The sequence below is a fragment of the Micropterus dolomieu genome, linkage group LG10 (assembly GCF_021292245.1).
Source record: "Micropterus dolomieu isolate WLL.071019.BEF.003 ecotype Adirondacks linkage group LG10, ASM2129224v1, whole genome shotgun sequence".
Classification (NCBI taxonomy): Eukaryota; Metazoa; Chordata; class Actinopteri; order Centrarchiformes; family Centrarchidae; genus Micropterus; species Micropterus dolomieu.
The window spans coordinates 8,298,501-8,321,962 of record NC_060159.1 but is presented as its reverse complement, the minus strand read 5'-3'; the positions used below and the strand labels follow the sequence as shown (position 1 = coordinate 8,321,962).

Sequence of the window (23,462 nt, the reverse complement as noted above, 5' to 3'; positions counted from 1 at the left end):
ACGTAAATGTACTGACAGCACTTGTAATGATCTAGTGTCTTGAAATGTTCATTGGCACTTTTTGACACACTTTTAGTCACTTCTATTTTTTGCATCTGAAGAGCCACATTCCCTCTTCTGTTTGTGCTGACAGTCTAAGGTAGCAGCGTGGCCAGATATATTTTAAAATCTTTTTGAACTTGACATGTTTCATTTGTCTTAGTAGAAGTGCACACGCCACATCTCAAACTATACAAAACACGAGTCTTCACTCACGTTTGATAGCCATATTGGCGGCACTGCCTTTCTTTTCCAGGGCTCAGACGACTGCCTTGTGAAGATTTGGGGAACAGATGACGGGCGTCTGCTGGCGACGCTGCGTGGCCACGCCGCTGAGATTTCCGACATGGCCGTCAGCTATGAGAACACCATGATCGCTGCCGGGTCCTGTGACAAGACTATCAGAGTGTGGTGCTTACAGACCTGTGCCCCTTTGGCCGTCCTGGAAGGACATGCAGCCTCTATCACCTCATTGCAGGTACAGGCATGGTCAGGGTGTTTGGCCAGTTTGTAAGTATTTGTGGCACTATGGGTAAAGTGGGATTTACTCAAAATAAACTACAGTGTATATGTTCATTGGAACGTAATTCCAGATCAACGGTATGTCTCATTCATGGGTTTTGAATAGTTTAAAGACAGAAATGGAGGTCTGTTTCACAGAGGAGTAAGATATATCATGCTTTGGCTACACAGGCAATACTTTCTTGGAAGGATCAGTTCGCTGCAGGTTTTGGTCTTTTCATGGAATTTGTCGACAATAAGAAGAATACAGAACATTGCCAGCCTTATCCTGGAAAGTTTCAGGATTTATAGCGTGCAGTGTTTGAGCATACACAGTGTTTGAGAAGGCCTCTGTTACCTGTCTCAAATTTGTTTTTGAGCTCTTACTTATTTATTTTGTTTACATATTTATCTGTGTATCTGTATTTTAAGCTTGTATGCTAATCTCTCACCTCTCCCTATAATGTTATGGATGCTTTTTAAACTTATGCAAGCTTATGTTAATTGTCCTTTCATGTTTTGTTCTATAGCAACGTCTTTTGATTGCTCTAATTGACCTCTAATTGGTTGCGTTGCAGTTTTCTCCTCTCTGTTGCGGCTCAAAGCGCTACCTGTCCTCCACCGGAGCTGACGGCACCATCTGCTTCTGGCAGTGGGATGCACGCACTCTAAAGTTTGGGTGAGAAACACAGACGGCGTACACACAGTAGGCGCGGTCTCACCTGCGAGTGCCGTTCATACCTTTTACCTTGACATATTGACATTATGCTTATTATGCATATTTGTGTTTGTTACATGGTGAAAATCATAGTTTACCGAGTTTTTATTGTGCTTGCTGTTCTTAAATTGTCTTGCCTCATGCAGAACATCCTTTAAGATGGTACTGATGTAAACTACACACAGATTTGGGATGAGTTATCACTTTTTTTATGGCCACTTTCATTTGGTCGGTGGATAGGATTGACATTTTCTTCAGTGCTTCAGAAGTTGATTTTTACTGTTTTATACTGCGTGTGCTGAACCTATTTAAAAAATAGGTATGTACAAGTAACACAGTGTGTAAAGGAAGCTGAATTCAGCTACCACTCCCACCTGTCAAAGCTGTTCCATTGAAAACATGCAAACTAGTTCAGTGTGTTTCATTTGAAATGTCTGTCTGTGTTTGTCTGTCCAGTCAGAGGCCCAGTAAATTCACAGAGCGTTCCAGGCCTGGCGTCCAGATGATCTGCTCCTCCTTTAGCGCAGGTGGGCTTTGATTTTCACACATGGTTCGAGACCACGGGAGAAACAGCAACAGAGCTGAAACAATGTGCACAATCAGCCTCAGATTAACTGAAAATCTAGCACAACTGACAGCCGCACTCAAGTGGGCCTGCTGCTTCTCAGGAAATGTGGAATAAGTGTGCTTCACAGTCGTTGAGGGTTTATTTCTATTTTGAGATGTTATTGACCTCGAACATTTGATCATTTACTTTAAAGTTTCTTTTGCAGAGTTTGTACACTTTTGACCATTTGGGTTCACCACAGTTTGATCTTTAAAGTCTGTATTTTAAGTATGTTATTTTACATTATTTATGTTTTTTAGTACTGGAATGTATGAATTGTGTTACTCTGACGCTGTATGTGTCTGTGTGTGTATCCAGGTGGTATGTTCCTGGCCACAGGAAGCACGGATCACATCATCAGGGTGTACTACTTCGGGTCAGGCCAACCAGAGAAGATCTCCGAGCTTGAGTCCCATACAGTGAGTCAACATGGTGCTTTTTTTAACTAAAACTGTGCTTTAAAGTAACTCTCTGTATGACACAGTAAGATGCTTAAAATGGTACCGTTATATTGTTATATTGTTTCGACTTATGGATCAACAAGTTGAATTTAAGACTTGATTTATCTGTTTGGCTTGTTCATGATCCGTTTTCTATTTTTAGAAAAAAAAAAAAAAAAAGCGATTACATACAATAAAAATATATACATAAAATATTTAATGATTTGCACCAGTCAGCAGGTTGTTTCTGAAATATGTTGAGCGTAAAAGGTCATTCTTGACTTTTGGAACAGTAGTTGGACCAAAAACTAAAAAATTTAAACCTTAAATCAAGGTCCACTTTACTTGATTTTTCCAAAGCTTTGCATCTCATGGACATCCTCAGCAGATTTTTTCAGTTGTCATGGAGATTGTTGGTTTATTTCACAATTATCGCAATAAATTGATGATTTGGAAGGCTAGCAGAGGGAAAGCTTGCTACTCCTTGCGTTGTTTTGACTTTTCTCCTGTGTTTTTCTCACCTAGGACAAAGTTGACAGCATCCAGTTTTCACATTGCAGTGACAGGTAGGTTTTGCACAGTTGGTGTGTGTCTGTGTGTCTGTGTGTGTGTGTGTGTGTGTGTGAGCTACATAATAGGTGTATTTAATTTTTGTGTGTGCACCGCTGTTTGTTTTTATGGAACCTCTGGGTGTTATAATATGATTTGATGGTGTCAGCAGAAACACCAACTTTACTTGCTATCCGATACATACTCTAATACACTCCCTTTAGCACACACGCATAGCCACACGCATACACTTGCACATATCATGCACTCTCTGAGTTTTAAATTGTGTGTGTCTACGTGGAGTTTGCAGAAAAACAAGTTCAGCTGTAATTCCCTTGGGTTGCTGTAATCTCAGCAGTGAGGGAGGTAGAGTGTCTATGCAAAAAGGAGGGGTAGAGGAGATGGGGAAGGGGCGGAGGGGGAGTGCATACAATTAGTGTATCCTGATGTGTGGAGATAAAAGCATTCATTGTATTGCAAAAAGCTGAAATAGAAATCGAGCGCTACATTTACAGTGTAGCTGCGGCATGAATCTGTGTTCAAAGGTCTGTGTGTGTTTGTGTGTTGCAGGTTTGTAAGCGGTAGCAGGGATGGTACAGCACGAATCTGGCAGCTGCAGCCTCAGGGCTGGAGGAGCATTCTGCTGGACATGCAGACCAAATTACCAGGGTATGTGTGTGTGTTGCTGTTGCTGTCAAAGTCTGACTTCTCCACCAGCGCTGCTATGCTTAGAGCTCAGAGCCGTGGGTTGGGATGATCTTAAGGTTATAACGGCAGTCTAAATTTTACAAGAATCAATCATGTTGTGTACAAAAGTCCCAGACCTGATAGCGTGTCAACATTCCCTATTGAAAATGCGCACTGTGTTGAAGTAAAAGGATTTATTTAGGAATAGTAAAAAGAGATTTAATGCCCTTTGTACCGGCAGCAAAATGCTTTACTCACAAAATTTACATTTTGCTTTTATTTATTTAGAGTATGGTGACCTACTGCATAATGTACAGCACATACATAATTAAGTTACAGGGGAAAAAACACGTTCACACCTGTGGCATGAAGTGTGACAAAGTGATTGATCACCGGACTGCTCCCAGTCAGAATATAGATTTATTGCAGGCGTCACAGACAGTGAATGAATGGAGATGACAATGACAGGCTATTAGAGTCTTTATTGCCTGAATGAACACAACAAACACGAGACAGCAATGAGAATAAATACAGATATTAAGATAACCTGGTTATCAAAACAAAATGTAATTTTAATTGTGATAACTGAAGATTAGATATTATAATAAAAACTGAAAAAAACACAACTTAACACTTCTCAATATAACTAGACTGATACATACTGTGTGTGTGTGTGTGTGTGTGTGTATGTGTATATATATATATATATAATTGCTGACATATTTTTCATTTGCTGTTTTTCACAGTTAAAATATGTAAACAGTAACAGCAGATGTGAATAACAATCTTAAACTGTAAAGGGATAAGGTCAAGCTGTCAAGATCATCTAGCTCCACATTAATGGTGCATAAGGACTGAGGATAATAGATTCAATTAATCTAGGAATGGAAATCGAGCAGGAATGCCCAGGTGATACACTGATCATTCTTTGATCAATTATTCAGAAAGAGGGTGCATTTATTTTTCATGACATTCTGACCATTTCATAATACGTCTGTTGTTTGATGTGTTTTTGTCACTGATTACTGTAAAGTAAACCAAACATGACATCCAACATCTTCCTTTTCAGGAAGTACAACCCTCCTCCGCTGGAAGACAAGGTGACCAAGCTGAAGGTTACAATGGTAGCATGGGATCGCCATGACGGCACGGTGATCACAGCGGCCAACAATCTGACACTGAAGGTGTGGAACTCCACCACCGGCAACCTCGTCCACGTCCTGATGGTGTGTAGTGATGAAACACATTCATACTACAAATGCCATTTAGAGTACTTTGTGTTTTGTAGACCTTTATAGATTTTAAGATTGTTTTCTTACTTTGAAACACAAAATCTGTCATCCTGAACATTTCAGCAGCATCATCAGCATCATTGATATGTCCTCCTTTTTAAAAAACAAAAATCAAAGTTATCTTAATTCTCGCATGGTAATACAATTGTTAGCTGGGATTTGCAGAGACTCCCTCTAGTGATGCATTCAAGGACATGCCTACTACATTTGATAGTAGGCAGTGTTGCCCTTCAACACACTCACAGGAAGAGTAATGTACCCTAAGTGTCACAAAGTATTGCTAATTTGTTAAAACATGCAAATACACATGGAAGAAGAAAGAAACAGACACTGATGATTTCTTTTTTCTTCTGTCTTTTTGTTCATTTTTTGGAGTGTCTTAATCTACATGTTCATGGTGTTTAATGACAGGGTCACGAGGATGAGGTGTTTGTTCTGGAGCCACACCCCTTTGATCCAAGAATCCTTTTCTCGGCGGGGCATGATGGGAATTGCGTTGTGTGGGACCTGGCCAGAGGAGTCAAGATCCGGTCCTATTTCAACATGGTGAGACTTCGGAGCACCGTGTGTTTCTCTGTCCCTTTGTCTCGTTGCCTCTTGCTCACTGACCAGACGCTCATATTTGTCCCCCCTCACGTGTGACACAGTTTTTTCACGCAGTGAATCAGCAAAAATTCACATTTTAAATTGTTCTTCTTATTCCTTTAGTCTTTGCTTGTATCCCACTATGCATGATTTCTCTTTCCTTTCTTCAGTGTCACTCTTTATCTCCCATTTCTTCCCCCTCACTCGCCATTACTCTCCCCCTGCAGTATGTGTGGCTGTGGCCACGAGTCAGTGGTAGCATGAAATCATGACACCACACTGATGTGCATTTGCCACTTTTCATATTCACCTACTGTGTTAATCATTAAAGCCACTGTTGCATTTCCTGTGTGCATCTCTATGGTAACCAAGGACAGCATTAATCACAGTCCCAGAACAAGTGAGTCACTCAGTGGTGTCGTCAGTCGGCCAGATCTTGGTGTTGGTCATAGACAGTGAATAGTTTCAAGTCTGTGATCGTGAAACGGCCCAGATTTTAGTTTGAAACTGAAAGCGAGACTATGTAACTGTTGCTAAATAGTGGCCCCTGTGGACACAACTAACGATGACGGGATAATGGTAAATAAAAAATGTTGTGTAGAAAAGAGTAGCACACCCCTACAAAGAACTCCAAAATGTCAGTTACAGATCAGTATCTGCCTTACAGTTGCTAACGTTAGCACACCGTGGCCAGCAGTAGAATTGATCTCTGACTAGGCTGTTTTCTAAACCACTTAACTACACATTCAGAGCTTCAGGTTCGTCTGGGGTTAGGCTCTGTGCTATGTGAGTTTAGTGCTTTGGCAGACGGCAAGGCTTTTTTACTGAATGAGGGACAAGGAGGCAAAAACTCAAAGGCAAAATGTTTTCATCTTGTGATTGAATGGAGCTCTTGTGAGAGTGAAGGAAACCCCCACAGAATGAACTAAAGGCAACAGTCAGCTAACAGAACAGTTTTCTGTTGATAAAGTTTCAGTTTCTGCAAGTGGTGCTCTGTTTTTGCAGATAGTAGATATCTCTGCTGTTGCTGTCTATCAAACTCTAGTTATTCCACTATTGCTGCTGGAAATAAGAATCGCTGCCTGCCTGATGGTTTATCTGGAAAAACAAACAGGACAATTTTTAGAATGTGGCTATTTGCTGAATCATAAATGTGTGATTTTCATGTGCTATTTATGTAAAATCTTGTAACGGAAGCCGGTGGCAGGTGAACCAGGCAGGAAGTCAGACACACAACGGCATTGAGAATCTGGTCGACCCTTTGCAGACTCCCGATCGTACAACAACAATAAACAGTTAAAACAGACAAAAAAAGTAACAATTTGACTTCTACATAGCCTACTTAATCATAGAAGAACCACAAAAATCTAGGACAACTGAACAAGCCAGCAAAATCAAACAGGCAAAACGATCTTATTCTGAAATGCTCCATGTGGAAATGTAATGTTAGCCTGCACAGAGTGGAACAGAACAGGCTCATAGAGCTGTTATCTATAGTTGAAGCAGACAAAATGACAAATTAACAACACGTTAACAACGTGTAGGCTAAACGCTCCGCTGCTGAAACACTTCAGTGTAAGATGATGCCGATTTCGATTTGGAAACGATTAATCGTTCAGCCCTAGATCAACACATTCATGTGGTGTATACTGCAGTTGATCTTGTGTACTAAACATTTTGAGTTGACTGTGTCCATGCAATACAACTGTTACCGTTGCCTGGAATCCCCCCTGGCAGTGTAGTACTATGATTTACAGTGTACAGCTTTTTCCCAACCTCCCCGTCGCTTTCTCTCTGTGTGGATAGATCGAAGGCCAAGGGCACGGGGCGTTGTTTGACTGCAAATGTAGTCCAGATGGGCAGCATTTTGCAGCCACCGACTCCCATGGACACCTGCTCATCTTTGGCTTTGGCTCCAGCAGCAAGTATGACAAGGTAAAGCAACCCCTTTAATATTTATACGCATACATAAACCTGACAATAACAACTCATGTAATTGATGTTATCAGTAATAACAAATGTCACCTTCCCTGATCAGTGGTTCTGATCATTCTTGCATCCTCAATCCTCATTGAAAACACACTTATGTGCAAACATTTTAAATCTAATGCGTCTGTGTATGGACCTCATTACGTTTCAGATAGCGGACCAGATGTTTTTCCACACCGACTACCGGCCACTGATCCGAGATGCCAACAATTATGTGCTGGACGAGCAGACTCAGCAGGCGCCACATCTGATGCCCCCTCCTTTTCTTGTGGATGTGGACGGGAACCCCCACCCTCCTAGATACCAGCGGCTGGTGCCTGGCAGGGAGGGCTGCAGGGATGAGCAGCTTATCCCGCAGATGGGGGTCACTTCCTCAGGTACAGAGGCTGAAATCAGTCCAGAAGTATCTCTCCTCCGCATGGTCTGAGAGCATGAACTCAGTTGAAGTTCTGCTCTGCTCTTGTTGTCTTGTCCAGGTCAGATCAGAGCTTTACCCGAGGTCCTCTGTCTAACTTGTAACCCATCTGTCTGCTGATCAAAGACACATTTGTCGAGCATGCCGCTCTCATAGCCTGACAAGAATTGCGTATGTCCTCAAATGTGCTTAATGAGAGACTTTTACTGAAACTACACCTGCATCGGCAATCAAAAGCAGAATTAATAATGCAGTTTAAAATCTTGGCCGGGTTATAAACAATCAGTAGTTTATGAAATGCATCAGTAGTGCCCAGTAGAAATAGGTGAAAGAGGCATATGGTGAGAAATTAGACTCGAAATGTTCACAAATGTGTGTTATATTATCTGACAAATTAGTGTTCCACCAATGGCAAGCAGTTTGAACACACGTACAGTTTAGAGTCTGTAGTTGTTAAATGTATGTGTTATAATCGAGGGATGACGAGCTATTCTGTCTGTTTAGGAAAATGTTATTCCCACTTTGAAATGACACCTGAATTCGCTGAAAGCCCAGATGTCCCAGTTTTCCACCAGCACTTAAACGCAGCATGCATTTGTGGGATGCCTGGAGCTGGATACTGTTAAGAGTCTCAAAACTCCACATGCAAATGTAACCTGATCCGCGCGTATCAGGCGATCCATGCTCACACATTTAACAATCTGTAAATAAATACAAAAGAATGTCACAAACCATTCTTAGACATCTGTATAAACAGGAAGCTTTTCAAAAGTGAAAATGATCAGATCTGTGGAGTTGAAAGTCATGTAAAATATTACTATTTATTCAGGTTGTGATGTGTGCATTTATAAAATTGTTTTACTTGTGTTCAAATCGCTTGGCATTGCTGTGTGGATTGGAACTTGCATGAATGAGTACCCAAAATTCTGCACGTTATTTTAATTTTGTAATACACATTTGTGAAATTAAGGCTATGTTCACACTGCAGACCTTAATGCTTAATTCTGATTCATGCCCAGAGCTGATTTTTTTTTTTTTTGAGTGGCCCATATCACACTCCAGTGTGAACTGGCCATGGCCTGAAAGTGACTAGATGCACAAAATAATTATACGTCACATGCAGCATGCTCACTATCGTACAGAAGTAAACATGGAAGTACAGAGATTAGCATATACCGATTTATGACAGATGTTAACAACTTTCCTTTTCATTGCATTAATTACAGTTATAAGCTCTACAACTCTCTCTCATTCTATTGTTTCTGCCCGGACAATTTGTCCTGTATCTGATTTGGACCACATGAAAGTGGCCCAAATCCAAAGTGGAAAAGACCAGATTCCATGTGACCTGGGCTGTTCACACTGTTAGAAAAAAATCAGATCTGAGTCACATATGAGGAAAAAGATTTGGGTCACTTTGGCCTGCAGTCTGAATGCAACCTAATTTCCCTCCATAGAGGCAAGGGGGAAAGAGGAGTTCCTTGTGAGACAATATGACTCTACATGCTCTCACAGTATATAGAAAAGTGTTAACCAAACCTTGCTCTGCTCTCAGCTTTTAAAGGTCATTGGCTTTTTGGTAGAGCATTGTGACACGCAGAGTATAGGAATTGTTAGCTGACCTTCGTCTAATAGAAATAGAAACAAATGCCATAAAGACAGTAGTGGCCTTATTCATGACCGTAATTGTTGTTAAATTTGATGTGTTCCCCCCCCCCCCGAAACGTTCTGTTTCTCTTTCACTTACTCCATTCCTGTCTGTGTCAGGCCTGAACCAAGTGGTGAGTGAGCAGGCGGTGGACGGCTCCAGTCCGCTGGATACAATGATTCAGAGGCTGCAGCAGGAACAGGACCAAAGACTGGGAGCGAATGACGCCTCTGCTTCTACTGCTGCAAGCACCAGGGCCAGCAGAGGTAAGACCACGTCATGACAGGAAGGTCATACTATTATAGTTTGGGCGGCTTTTCATTGTGGTTCACATGCCATGCCAATTAGGTTTTGTTTTCACTCGCCTAAAAAGTAAAAGAAAAATTCTGAAGTATTCTTTGTAAATTCTGCTAAGTTTAACTAATGAAATACCTCAGTAACTGACTCCCTGCAAGTTGCAATCATTGTTTTTTCTCTAGTCTCTCTTTGTATCTGTTCCTCAATCTACTACTTTTGAAGCAATTAGTAGATACCGCTTTGTTAACCGATTTAATGGTTTAAGTCTTTTTTTTCTCCTTCAACTAACATCAACTATTCGCTTGTCAACAAAATAACTGTTTCAGTTGTTTCAAGCAAAGCAATTTGAAGACTTGGGGATTTGGAAATAGCTGCTATCTGCCATTTTATAGATAAACAATTGACTTCTTAATCAAGGAAGATTAAAGGGATAGTAAGTGATTGTAATCCAGTACATGTTTTGTTAAATTAAGCTAATAATTCCTCACGGTTTGCGAGCTCTCTGTTTTATGTATATTCTAGGGCAGCGGGCGATACGACCAAAAATGTTAATCAGGATAAAAAAATTCATATAATTTGACATCGATAATTGTCACGAAATGTCAAATCATTATTCCTTTTAACTTTAAAGGCAGATTTTTACCCCTGAATGAAAGCTGAAGATAGTAAATTGTGGTTTTAAACTATTCTTAATGGTCAGAACATGACAAACACTTGCCAAACAGTCGATCACTTAACAAATCTGAGGCAGAACATTTAAAACAATTATGATAAAATCTTTCTTCAGTCTATTTTCCTCAACAAAATAAATATCTTAATAGAAATGTTAAGCGCTAATTTGTATGTGATTCAATTAAATCAAATATTTATTGAAGATTTATTGAACAGTTGTTATATTGTTATTGAGAAAAATTATATTCCGATAATTATCATTATTGTTTTATTAGGGTTAGGGTTAGGGTTAGGCTAGGGCCCAGCCCTAGTGTGTTCTGAAAACAGTACGGTTTTCTTACGTAGCCCTGGCTCTGTAAATGAAATACAAAGAAAGTGTGTGGACTTTGCCACACAACATTGTTCCAGCCAATCAGCAACAGGTGGCGTTAGTGCTCGTGCACAGGAGTGATGGGGGAGGGGGTTGCAGCCTTTTCGCATTTATTTTAGAGCTATAGATTTTTATTGACACACTTTGGAGATGATTTGAGTCATCTGCTATCACTCTTAAGATCCACTGAAACATTAGTAAATGCAGCACCTGAGTGAACGATCTACTAGAAACGCATGAATGAGTTTGGTGTCAGAAGCAGTAGGACAATTTCCCCACCAAAACACGCGTATCACTTAAATGCTATTGACAAATTGAAAGCACAATTTTTTTCTCTCTTTGACGTCTCGGTCCCTCAGGATCGGTGGGTTCTCCCACAGAGGTGCACTCCCCGCCCAATGTGGGTCTGCGTCGCAGCGGGCAGATCGAGGGTGTCCGCCAGATGCACAGCAACGCCCCACGCAGCCAGATGGCCACAGAGGGAGACCTGGTGGCCTGGAGCCGCAGGGTGCTGGTCCCTGAGCTGGAGGACGCGTCTGTCAGGTAACACACAAACACACACACACACACACACACAGAAAAGTGATAACAAATAGAGGATCCCGCTTTTGGATGTGATGGTATTAACACCTCGTCGTCACTCTGTGTTTATTGTGTAGGAGACAGGTAAACTGGCGTGAGGCTAAAGGGGAGGAGGAGATCAATATTTATCAGTCAGAAAGGAGGAGACGTACCATCCACTCTCTCCCTAAGGAGAGCAGGGTAAGTGAGTTAACACACACACACATATTATTGTTCTACAGGAGTATAATTATTTTTCTCCCATAACCTTGTTATTTTTGACTTAACATCTCTTAGGCGCAGGATTACAGTTTAGTTTTAATTAGAGATTTCTTGTTTAATTATTATTAAATTTATCGGTACTCATATCGAGTGACTTTGTCTCGTTTCTGTCCTTCATCCTCTGCTGCTGCAGGTTCATCCGACATCAGAGTGTGTAGTTGACGAGGGGAGGAGGAGCCAGGGCAACCACGGCTATCAGACTCGTGCTGCCATGGAGGAGACGAGCCGCCAGAGCGCAGAGGCTGCTGATGACGATGAAAGCACCTCAGAGGTAGAGACAACACTGTTACTAGTTTGTTTTCAGTTTAGTTTTAAACTTTGTGGGGGAGCTAAGTGCTAAACCCAACGATCTAATGATTTTCAGCCAGGCAGTATAATCTTACAATTTCACAGTTTCTTTTTCTTAACTTCTTTTCTTATTTTTCCTATTTTGTTGACTCATGTAATTTGTTATTACTGCTTTTGTACTGGTTTGTCTTCTTGACCTGATATTAGATCAGCTGATTTTCACCAGAAGACTTTACTAGCATGTTAACCTTTAACTGCCCAATATTTTGCTATTTTGCCCCAGAAACTTGTATAGAACAATTCTGGTCTGACTAATACATGTGTTCATAGACTGGACTCTATGTATTTTCGCTCTGTGTTCATTTTCCAAAAGAACACCCTGTCATAAACATAATCCAGGCACAATGCACTGCTTAAATCAGTGTAGCAGTCTAATGTCCACTCTCAGAACAAAAGTATAACAATTACAAATAGTCTGTTTGTTGAGCATTGAAGGCTTAAAGGGGCTGTAGCTCTGCTCAGTACCCCATATCTCTTATTTACGACCACAGCAGAAGTAAATCAAGCTAGCTGATACAAGCACACCACTGCTTAGCTCACAAATGTGACAACGATAGACCAGTGGTTCTCAAACTTTTTCACATCAAGGACCCCTAAACTGACACAAATTAGATCACAGACCTCCATTTGACAGGACTTTTTGATGTTTTATTACAGAAAGTGTATGAAACCAGTGACCATAATAGTCAGACATTCTGTCACTTTGTTACTTCTGGATGGAATTATAGTGAAAATAAATGATTTCATTTTTTGCTGGGGACCCCCTTGAACCCACTCAAGGACCCCTGGGGGAACCCTGAACCCACTTTGAGAACCATAGTAGATATCTGATGTCTTTTCTTTTCACTGATTCTGTCATTCGTCATTGTGTCCATTAGAGTGCTGACATAAAATGTATGTATGTGTGTTTCCAGGGAGAGGTGGAGGTACGGCAAATCAACGGACATTCCTCAGAGGAGGAGAAGGATGAGGAGGAAAAGGAGCCATGGCCAGATGACCACAGTAGTTCAAGGTAAGATATATAAAAATATATGACAAACATTTATCATATCAACTATCTCCTACAGATACGAGCACATGCTATATGCAAGTCAAAACACAAGCAAGATACATCTTTGTATTTAATCTTTTCTCTTGCAGTGACTACTCCAGCGATTACTCTGACTGGACAGCAGACGCAGGGATCAACCTTGAACCGCCAAAGAAGAGCGTGAAAGTGAAAAAGAAAAGCAGCGGCTCTGAGGAAGACGGAGAGAAGAAGAGAGAAGGCAAGAAAGAAAGGAAGAAAGAGAAAGCAGACAAAGATGGCGCATTACCAAAGAAGAAGAAGCCAAAGGAGAAGAGGAAGGTTTGTCATCAGTAGCTGCCTTTGACAAAATCCTATTTTCCAAAACCTTAAATGTGAAGTAACGACCTCATATTGCGTGTTTATTTTGTTGTGTGTAATCAGAGGACAGAGTTACAGGAGGAAGGGCTAACTCTGGAGGAGTGGCTTCCCTCTGCCTGGATCACAGACACGGTCCCCCGCAGATGTCCTTACATACCCCAGATGGGAGACGAGGTACACGCTGTTACAGTGTCCTCACCACATGTGCACCACATGTCTGCTCATATCAAAACACTGGCTGGTTTTACATAGCAACAAGACTAAAAGTCTGCACTAAATTTAGCGGCCCCATGAGGCTGTGATGCCTATTACACACAAGAATATAAGGGGTACCGTGACTGACATTGCCAACTCTATAAGCTAAAAGAGTTTTTTAAGTGTGTTGCCACAAGTTTTATATTTTTAAGTACATTATATACCAGAAAAATATACATGATGTGCCAGAATAATATTCAAGACTCACTTCTGTGCATTCTGAGGTATATTTTAATTGATGTATGTGTGTGCACGCAGCTATACTATTTCAGACAGGGCCATGAAGCCTATGTGGAGATGGCCAAGCAAAAAAAGATTTTCAGCATCAATCCTAAGAAGCAACCCTGGCACAAGATGGAGCTACGGGTAAGGAACAGTTTGACAAAGATGGATTTAAGACTCTCTGAAGAGAGACAGTGCTCTTTAGATCCCATGTATCTAGCGATTTATATTGTGTCATTATTTGTGTGTCTACGGAGTAGAAGCCTCTTAACAAAAAAAATCTATACAGTCTTCACATAGAGGAATTATATTTGTACAGTTAATAACACTTCATTAATAACTTCTCTGATAGATATGTAGTGAAGTTCCAATGCCAGATACTGTTTTGCGATCTAACATCTTGACTGACATGGTAGTGTTGTTATTATTATTATAATTTCACTGGCATTTCTCTTTTAGGAAGTTTCCAAAGCAATGGCTTAAAAAGGCTAGAGTAGCAGAGATAAAAAATGACACACAATCTTCCAGGGAATACACACCAAGTCCTAGGAATTACAGTGTAGTTTGCAAGTCACGATGTAATTCAGCACACACACACAGTCTTTAGCTAGCAAACCTCCTACCGGTATTTCTTGTTTATCACAGACACTTGTCTGGTTTCACTTTCATCTTTACTTTAATGCATTTTCTGTCCTAAAAAGAAAAATGTCTGCAGAGAACAAAGTTCCATCCCTGTATATAAAACTATCTCAACAAGACTGAAAGAAAAAGTTGTCAAAACTTACAAGTAACAGCCCATTGGATAGCATTTTTACTTGGTATATTTTTCATTTCTTTTCCGTGCGTGCTGGCAGAAATAGCTATTTCTGTCCAGACAGAAGCCCATAATGTATTGCAGGCACAGTGTGCTTCTTTCTGAATGTTTTGCCTGTAGCATGTGAAATGCAGGGTTCTCTTCTATACCTTTTATTTTTTGGTAATTTGAACAAACAGGCCTGGTAACACTAAAGCATTACTCTTTCCAGTTTGGAACTTACTGTGGCATTGCTTGCACTCTTTCTGCCTGCATAATACACAGAACTTAAAAGAAAATATATCAATGGAAAATTATACTATGTTTAACCTAACATGGCTCCGGGGTGTGAGAATGACCTTTCCTAAAAATAAATAAGTTGTATTAATTTACATTATTTGGTCTTTTTTTTTTTTTATTTGTGGTGTTCAGGAGCAGGAATTGATGAAGATAGTTGGCATCAAGTATGAAGTCGGCCTGCCCACACTGTGCTGTCTGAAGCTTTCCTTCCTGGACCCTGACACCGGGAAACTGACCGGAGGGTCCTTCTCCATGAAGTAAGCACCCCCCTTTTGTCTTCAGAAGATCCTCAGAGGGTCTGCAGCTTTTTGATAACAAATTGTCAAGCTCAGGTGTTTGACAATCAATTTTAAAGAATAAATGCTATTACTTTTTCCTGGTGCATCACGGCACTCCTGCTATTTGTATATGGTATACATGCTACTTTACAATGTGTCATACCCTATACTTAATTGGGCTTTCCATCATTCACCCTAATTTTCCAACAATATGTAGATCTTCAGTGCTGACAGTGTGAAACTACTCTCCTAAGTAGTCTATGTGCCTCCCTCTTCTGCTAAGTTTAAATACAGCATTTGTTTTCTTAAATTAATTGTCATCTTGACACAAGACAAGACAGTTCTCATAAAACATTTAACCCAGTAATCTTGACTGACATTATAGTCAGTAAAGACTGTTATGGGAATGGTAAAATGCTACTACACATTTTATGTGTATGATGTATTTTACTCTGTTAATAAGCCTGTTTTATATTTTCCTGTATTTGCTTTGTTGCAGTCTTTGACTTAATGTGTACATATTTGTCATGTTGCAGATACCACGACATGCCTGATGTAATCGACTTCCTGATATTGCGGCAGCAGTTTGACAATGCCAGGAAGAGACAGTGGAGTATAGGTCAGCCAATGTTGCCTTTGTAATCTGACTCAAATTTGAAACAAATACCAAATATGTGTCACATATATTTTTCGAGTTCAGTTTATGAAACCAGCTGTTCTTTTCTTGGAAAGATCTAAACTAACTGCCATGTGTGTGTTTAGGTGACAGGTTTCGGTCAGTGATTGACGATGCCTGGTGGTTTGGGACCATTGAGAGCCAGGAGCCCTACCAGCCTCAGTATCCTGACAGCCTGTTTCAGTGCTACAATGTCTGGTACGGTCACTGCTGGAATTTACACTATTTAGGGCTGCACAATTAAAATAGGCATTTTTATTTAATTGGTTGTATTTGGATTTGCAAGATCCATCGCATCAAACCAATGGTTCCTAAATTTTTCCCTAAATTGCATCAACAAATTACAAGACTCCATGACTTAACTTGAACTGTGCACAGGCGAACAGAAATAACACAGATGAGATCAACTTTAAACATAATCAAGGAAACCTCAAATGAAGTAGAGTGAAGTGTCATATTGTCTATTTTCAGGTTCCAAGGTGACAAAATTACTTATCTTGCAAATGACATCTTGTCATAGTTGCAGCACCGCAGGTCACTGCCAGAAATGTGTTCAGCCCCTTGAAACGGCACAACAAAATGCAACATGACGAAACTATGAATGTCATGATAACTACCAGAACTTTTCTACTACCCTACCAGACAACCAGCATAACATGAGGCTTATACAGTATGACACTATATATGAAGCATACTCAACAAGCACTCATAGGTATAGAGAGGTTACAAAAGAAATGTGACAGAAATTGTAGTATTTTAGTGAGGAAATTGTGATTCTTGTTTTATGCACAATGGTGCAGGATTAATTTGTTACACTGAAGGGAAAAAACACAAATGTAATTATTAAAGTCCTATGATTTTGAGAAATTTCACGTGACTCTTTTGAGATCTTGGCGTCTTAGTGAGTCCCGAGACTGAATGAGTTTGAGGTCTGACTTTCTAAACTGACAGAGTAAGAAATGTGAAGCAGTTTGATTCAAATGTTCTACATGTAACAACAATTCCACAAAGACCTTGTGATTATGCCGCTGACACCTCCTCTCCCAGGACTCATTAACTGCACAAATACCTCGTGGATGGGATCATTCAAGAGAGCTGATGAAACAGTCCTGGATGACAGTTTGAATTTGATATTTACAATGACGCCAACTCAGACTGCCCTTTGTGTTGAATTGCTCGACTTTCATTGTCAGTGACATTGTAATTGAAACATTAATAAGCATATTGTCTGTTTGAGTTCATTTTTCTTGCCAGCACCGAGTGCTCATGGACACACTTTATTTGAAAAACCCTGTTAGAGAACGACATCCACTTTAGGCTGCGAGAGAGAGGAACTTGCAGCCTGCCATACAGACATGACATATATATGTCATATCTGCAAAATACAAAAAAAATACAAACACAAAGACCACCATGTGATGATGTGGATGATTCATATTAACACTGTTTCCCATCCAGCTGGGATAATGGCGATACGGAGAAGATGAGTCCTTGGGATATGGAACCCATCCCTGAAGATGGTAAGTCCCTCGAATACGCCCACAGTACAGTGCGCACACATTCAAACTCTTTCTTTCTTTACAAATTCAAATATAACACCTAACAATTTCAACATTTTACAATCTTGATGACTTTTTGCTTTGTGCAGCCACGTTCCCCGACGAGTTGGGCACAAGCGTCCCGCTGACAGAAGAAGAACAGAAGGAGCTGCTGTACGTCCCACTGGACGGGGAATGGGGCTGCCGCAAACGCGCCGACGAGTGCGAACGCATCATCAAAGCCATCGACCAGCTCTGCACGCTCGGTATGACGTCACCAAGCCACTGTGAAAATAGCAGTCCACGTATGTCTTGTAAGCAGGGATGTAAAGCTGAGCCAAGAGGGCGCATGGTCCGTAAAGCGGCGGCAGCAGCATGAGTCCACACAACATGAGTCACCTACTCTGAGCTCATCAGCGTGAGCCCAGCAGGGCCACGGATCATATGTTAAAAAGAATAAGCTGCTAAAACGTTGGGCCACATACTGAGGAGCTTGCTTGAATTCCCCTTAAGTGATGTAATGTCATATTAGGCACTGGCTTTGTACAACTGCAGTTCTCCCGTAGGATGAAAGCTAGTTGAGCGCTCCCTCTAGTGACAGTTTGGGGATTTAACATGCACGAGCAATCCTTCTAGATGTCTCCCTGTTACTCCTACGCTCCATGCTGCAGTTATAGCAGGACAGGATTTATATAAAGTCTTTTAGATGCAACTATATTTAGGTAAGACTATTCAAAGTAGGAAAAACAAAAGGGACAAGTGGCGCATGCAGGTTATTTCATTTGGAAGGACATCTAACAGACAGACAAGATATCCACTTTTGTTACCCTCACCTGCCTTAACTTACCAGCAACTAACTGCACTTGATCATGTAAACTTATTTCTTGATTAAGCATACACCCTTACACCATCCTGCCATTTTGTTGTGTAGCATTGCCCGTCTGTTACAGCAGATGTGTTCCATTAATAATCCCGTCTTCTTGTGTGTTCACCTTTCCATCATTCATCTGCCAACCGAACGTGCCACCCTCAGATGTAGCAGCGCCATTTGCCTTTCCAGTGGACCTACAAGCTTACCCCACGTACTGCACAGTAGTGGCCTACGTCACGGACCTCAGCACCATACGCGAAAGGCTGGTGAACCGCTTCTACAGGTACCTCACATCAAGGTTGTGGTTGAGTAAAAGGGATGGCAGAAGATACAGAGCGTGTGTGTGTGGTTGTGTGAGAGAGAGGGAGAGAGAATTAAACGCCCACTCAACACATTTCTATTTCCTTTTTCAGGCGACTGTCCTCTCTGATGTGGGAGGTACGTTATATTGAACACAATGCCCAAACATTCAATGAGCCTGGGTCGTTCATTGTCACTACCGCCAAGTTTGTCTCTGACCTCATGCTGCAATTCATTAAGTGAGTATGTTGTAAAGCATAACTTATTCAAGAAAACAATGTCAACTGCTCAGCGTCAACCAGTTGAGTTTTTGTCTTAAATCAGTCCATAAAAAAAAATCTTCTTTTGTCTTCAGGGACCAAAGTATGACAGACCTCATGCCCCTCTACAAAACTATGAAGAAGGCCACCTTCTCTGACTCGGAAGATGAGGTGTGTGTGTGTGTGCACATCTACATGTTTTTACACTGCAGTGTGTCTTAAAATAGTCCTGAACATGCTCGCTTTTCACTCTAAATTAGTGGCTGACATTGATAACATAATTTCTCACCCAGCCAAGATATTGTTTGTCATTTCTATGAAAAAGGCTTGTTTTCACTATCTCACACAGTTGTCTTCTTAATTCCAAAATTTGCTGTGGACTGGATAATGTATTGCATAAATCACAGCAAACAAAATTTGGGTTAATGAGTAGTAATTCTATTTAAAAGAAATGCTGCCATTATTAAGTTACATTTGAAATGCAGTTTGAACAATGAAATATTCTATTACATATAGTAGATGAGCTTGGTGGAGGGAAATACACGCTGCCTTTATTTAATTACCCTTTCGCTATTTAGGATGATGAGGAGGAGGACGAAGATACTAATACTCCTGGTACATCCACACGAAATCACAAGGTAACATATCTGATAGCAGCATGGTTTGGACAAGACTGCTGTCCACACAAGTGAAAACAAAGCATACTAATCTCTAAGGTCTCACTTTTGACATTAGAAGTTGCCAGTACAGATATTTCTATTTACTCCCTCATCTCATTTTTATGTGTAGGGCCGTCGACCCATGCGGCGGCAACTTCGAACGCGACCTCCTTCATACGACCCTCATGCATGGAGGGGGCGCTGTAAGGAGCTCCTGGATCTCATCTTTCAGTGTGAAGACTCTGAGCCCTTCAGAGAACCTGTGGACCTGCAGGAATACCCGGTACCTATGCAATAAGTCGTTGCTTTCTTTCTTCACTATTGTGTGCAAACTGAACTCAATTGGATGTGATCTGAGTTTAGGTCATCGTGAATTGCCATTAGGCGCACATTCATTTGCATTTTCATTTAAATGTTTTTGGTACAAAATCAGTCTGTGGCCGCAGTTCAGTTACATAAGGAGTGGTATTTGAAGCGAAGGGATTATTTGGCCAGAAGAACAGGCCTCGCCATTCAGCAAGGCCAAATCTAATGGATGTGTAAGCTGTGAGCGAGAAACAATGTGAATAGACTCACAGTTTCAGGGGGCTACAGTTCTCTTGTTAACAGAGGGAGAGTGGAATTATTTTGCTTTAGGTTCATTTTTTTTCCTCATCCACTCTAAGAGAAACCCCAAATCCCCCCCGAATCTCTTACTTCTTTATCCTCTCTATCTCTCCTCTACTCCTAATCGTGTACCCATCTTTTGAACCCTGTAAATGAAATGCCCCAATTTCCCTCTGCTTCTGCCAGGACTACCTGCAAATAGTCGACTCACCGATGGACTTTGGCACCGTCCTCAACACGCTAACAGAAGGAAAGTACCAGTCCCCCATTGAGCTCTGCAAAGATATCCGACTCATTTTCAGCAATTCCAAAGCCTACACGCCCAGCAAGAAGTCTCGGGTAAGACACACACACACACACACACACACACACACACACACACACACACACACACACACACACACAGGGCCTGTAAAATCAGGGGGCATTAAGCTTAATGTACCCTGTAGTGATCTTTGATTTTCATGCTTTGATAAGTATGTAAATTAAAATTCTCATATCAATTAGGGCTGTCCAGTCATGTATCCCTTGATGTCTTAGTGTGACAGTTGAATTAGTGTATCCTTTATTGTGTCTCCAGATCTACAGTATGAGTCTGAGGCTCTCAGCACTGTTTGAGGAGCATGTCAGCTCCATCCTGGCCGACTACAAGGCCATCCACGGCCTGACTGATAAACTGACCAGACAGGGCACGGACAGACAGATGCGACACACTACGGACAGACAGACACGGCACGCCATGAAGAGGAGGAGGAGGAGGAGCGAATCTCCAGCCAGCAGCACTGCATCCAGGTAGAAAGAAGGACATGTTACTGGGGGTTTTGAGTCTCTTAATGCGCATCGAGTGTGATCTTTTGCGTTTTTTCTTCCTGTCGTGCCTCCAGTCCAGAGAGGAAGAGACGGGTATCGTCCAGGGTGACTGGAAAAAGGGAGCCGTCACCAGCTCCTTCGCGACCCTCCTCCCTGAGACAGAGCGTCCCCCTCAAACAGCCCCCTCAGCTGGTGAACGGGAAAGCAGACACACCGGCAGCAGGGCGTACGCGAAGTGCAGCACGCCATTCCACGTACACGCCGCCCTCCTTGTCCTCCTCACAAACCGCAAGCAACACACAGAGCACAGCAGGTGAGCGCTCTTGTGCATATAAATTCACACTGAGAGCAATAACAAAACAGTTTGTAGTTTTAATGGAAAAGTTGGACATTTTGGGAAATGTGCGTATTTCCTTTCTTGCTGGGAGCTGGATTAGTCGATTGATGGCACTCTTATGTTTGTATGCCAAATATAAAACTTCCGCCAGGAGCTGGTTAGTTGAGTTGCCTGGCAACAACGTGGTAACAACAAGACTCCAGGGAGTTATTGTGCCCAGCCAAGAAATTGTCCTGCACCTAATCCCCTGTAAACCCAGAAGTGTATTTACACTTCAGTTTTTGTATGAATTAAATGAGATGTGTTAATTAGTGAGCTTCAGAGGTGCTGGTAGACAGATTGTGTTACCTTCAGACTGAGCCAGGCTAGCCGTTACCCTCTGTTTCCAGTCTTTATGCTAAGCTAACCAGCTGCTGGCTTCATATTTACCGTACATACATGGTATCGATATTTTTCTCATTTAACTCTTGACAAGCAAAAGTCTAGTATCAAAAATTACCACATGTAACATGTTCCATAATTTCTTTCCTGTATTACATATCTCTTTGCCATCGACAGAGTCTACTCGCTCACTGAGGGCTCATAACTCTGTGTCAGCATCAGCGCCACCAGCTCCTGAAAAGGTGGCACCCTCTCCAGCCCCAGAAAGTAGCAGTGGAGGAAGCACCCGGAGGAAACTCAGGACTCCTGTACGACACACACCTGGTAAGAGATCACAAAGAATGCATAGGTTTATGATTAAAGTCATAAAATACGTCACCTGTCTGCTGTTGATATGTACTTTCTTCCTTTTGTCCTATAAATCAATGTCCTTCCCTGCCAGGCTCTCCTGCCAGCCCTTCATCTCAGAGCACAGTCCACCTGAATGGCCACAGCAGTCATGTGACCCTGGGTGTGGGGAAGAGGGGACGGAAATCCAGAGTGGACCCACCAGTGAGTCCTCCAGAAGTCGTGACTCCAGGGAGCCCTTCCAGACCCCGAGGCCGCCCTCCTGGCAAGAAGAGAGGCAGGAAGAGCAAACAGGAGCTGGAGGACATGAGAAGGAGCGGCAACCGCAGGAGCTCCACCCCTAACGATGAGCTTGACCAATCGACAGGGGACGAAGGCGGGATGTCTTCCACGCAGGAAACATCTTTGCTGTCGGATTCGGGCATGACATCGACGCCTAGACGGCGAGGCCGGCCCCGGGTGGTGAGAACCGATGACGCCACTCCTCCCGCGGAGTCACCTGAGCCCTCGCCACTGAGGAGGAGCAGCAGGAGAGCCAATGAGGAGCTCACGCCTCCTCCCCAGACTACTCCTCAGCGATCCAATCGGAAGGAATCTCCAAAGGAGGAGGCAGGGGAGGAGGCAGGTGGGTCGATGCGCACACGTAACCAGGGACGGCGATCTGCCTGGTACGTCGAGGAGGACTCTGAGGAGGAGCAGAGGCAGCTGCTGTTTGAGGACTCATCAATCACCTTTGGCACCTCCTCTAAGGGACGTGTCCGCAAGCTCACAGAAAAGGCCAAAGCCAACCTGATAGGCTGGTAACGGAGACAACAGAGCAGACACAGGGTGTGAGGAGGAGGCTGACTGCCTTGACGGAGAAGAAATCTGGCTGAGATTTCTTAGCTAATGCGTTGGAGGAGTAGGGGGGCCGAGCTGGGAAAGTCATGCTTGGTGTTGTATGCATTTGTGTGCGTGTGTGCGTGTGCGTGTGTGTGTGTGTGTGTGTGTGTGTGTGTGTGTGTGTGTCTGGGGAGCTGCTAGTCCAGCTGCTGCTATTCAAAGCTGTGGCTACGGAGAGACACAACAGCGCAGTTACCTGTCCACTCCTCCTTCTTCTTGGCCCAGTAAGCACATCGCCACGCCAACCGATGGCTTTCTGACAACGCATGTTCATTTGTCCCAACTCCTCTCACGTTATTGGTCCATGTTGGATCCCACAGGAGCTCGTGGACTCCGATGCTGGTGGTCTTGTGACTCGCTCCTTTTTTCTGGTGAACCTACTCTTCACCACCTTAAACACTGTTGGCGTCAGACCGGGCAAAACAGTAGTTTTAGTACTTGAAAAAATCATGAGGAGAGCTGGATGTATCTTTACTCACTCTTACTATTTTTGAGGACTTGATGGCCTACGACAGATTAGAGACCACTGGCCTGACCCCCCCCCCCCCCCTTCCCCCCC

General features: G+C 42.3%; 1 protein-coding gene and 1 long non-coding RNA gene across 2 annotated transcripts in view; one reads left to right on the top strand and one right to left on the bottom strand.

Annotated features, from left to right (window-relative positions):
• LOC123977404 (pleckstrin homology domain interacting protein) overlaps window positions 1-23,437 on the top strand; it is a 31,981-nt gene extending 8,544 nt beyond the window's left edge. The window contains exons 8-40 of the mRNA XM_046060052.1: window positions 296-517; window positions 1,119-1,219; window positions 1,715-1,785; window positions 2,184-2,284; window positions 2,831-2,871; window positions 3,425-3,523; window positions 4,611-4,767; window positions 5,245-5,379; window positions 7,225-7,353; window positions 7,559-7,784; window positions 9,590-9,736; window positions 11,169-11,352; window positions 11,469-11,571; window positions 11,786-11,923; window positions 12,915-13,012; window positions 13,141-13,348; window positions 13,451-13,561; window positions 13,901-14,008; window positions 15,090-15,214; window positions 15,772-15,854; window positions 15,998-16,109; window positions 17,370-17,431; window positions 17,560-17,715; window positions 18,483-18,603; window positions 18,734-18,859; window positions 18,976-19,051; window positions 19,459-19,518; window positions 19,670-19,822; window positions 20,332-20,484; window positions 20,726-20,937; window positions 21,030-21,268; window positions 21,851-21,997; window positions 22,116-23,437. Of these exons, the coding sequence (XP_045916008.1) occupies window positions 296-517; window positions 1,119-1,219; window positions 1,715-1,785; window positions 2,184-2,284; window positions 2,831-2,871; window positions 3,425-3,523; window positions 4,611-4,767; window positions 5,245-5,379; window positions 7,225-7,353; window positions 7,559-7,784; window positions 9,590-9,736; window positions 11,169-11,352; window positions 11,469-11,571; window positions 11,786-11,923; window positions 12,915-13,012; window positions 13,141-13,348; window positions 13,451-13,561; window positions 13,901-14,008; window positions 15,090-15,214; window positions 15,772-15,854; window positions 15,998-16,109; window positions 17,370-17,431; window positions 17,560-17,715; window positions 18,483-18,603; window positions 18,734-18,859; window positions 18,976-19,051; window positions 19,459-19,518; window positions 19,670-19,822; window positions 20,332-20,484; window positions 20,726-20,937; window positions 21,030-21,268; window positions 21,851-21,997; window positions 22,116-22,825 (4,914 nt within the window). The 3' untranslated portion in view covers window positions 22,826-23,437. The remainder of the gene's footprint in view (window positions 1-295; window positions 518-1,118; window positions 1,220-1,714; window positions 1,786-2,183; window positions 2,285-2,830; window positions 2,872-3,424; window positions 3,524-4,610; window positions 4,768-5,244; window positions 5,380-7,224; window positions 7,354-7,558; window positions 7,785-9,589; window positions 9,737-11,168; window positions 11,353-11,468; window positions 11,572-11,785; window positions 11,924-12,914; window positions 13,013-13,140; window positions 13,349-13,450; window positions 13,562-13,900; window positions 14,009-15,089; window positions 15,215-15,771; window positions 15,855-15,997; window positions 16,110-17,369; window positions 17,432-17,559; window positions 17,716-18,482; window positions 18,604-18,733; window positions 18,860-18,975; window positions 19,052-19,458; window positions 19,519-19,669; window positions 19,823-20,331; window positions 20,485-20,725; window positions 20,938-21,029; window positions 21,269-21,850; window positions 21,998-22,115) is intronic.
• The window catches only part of LOC123977407, a 2,999-nt gene continuing 846 nt past the window's right edge, over window positions 21,310-23,462 (bottom strand). Inside the window, exons 2-3 of the long non-coding RNA XR_006826660.1 lie at window positions 23,100-23,302; window positions 21,310-21,994 (exon numbers count right to left, since the gene is read on the bottom strand). This is a non-coding gene — a long non-coding RNA (uncharacterized LOC123977407). The remainder of the gene's footprint in view (window positions 21,995-23,099; window positions 23,303-23,462) is intronic.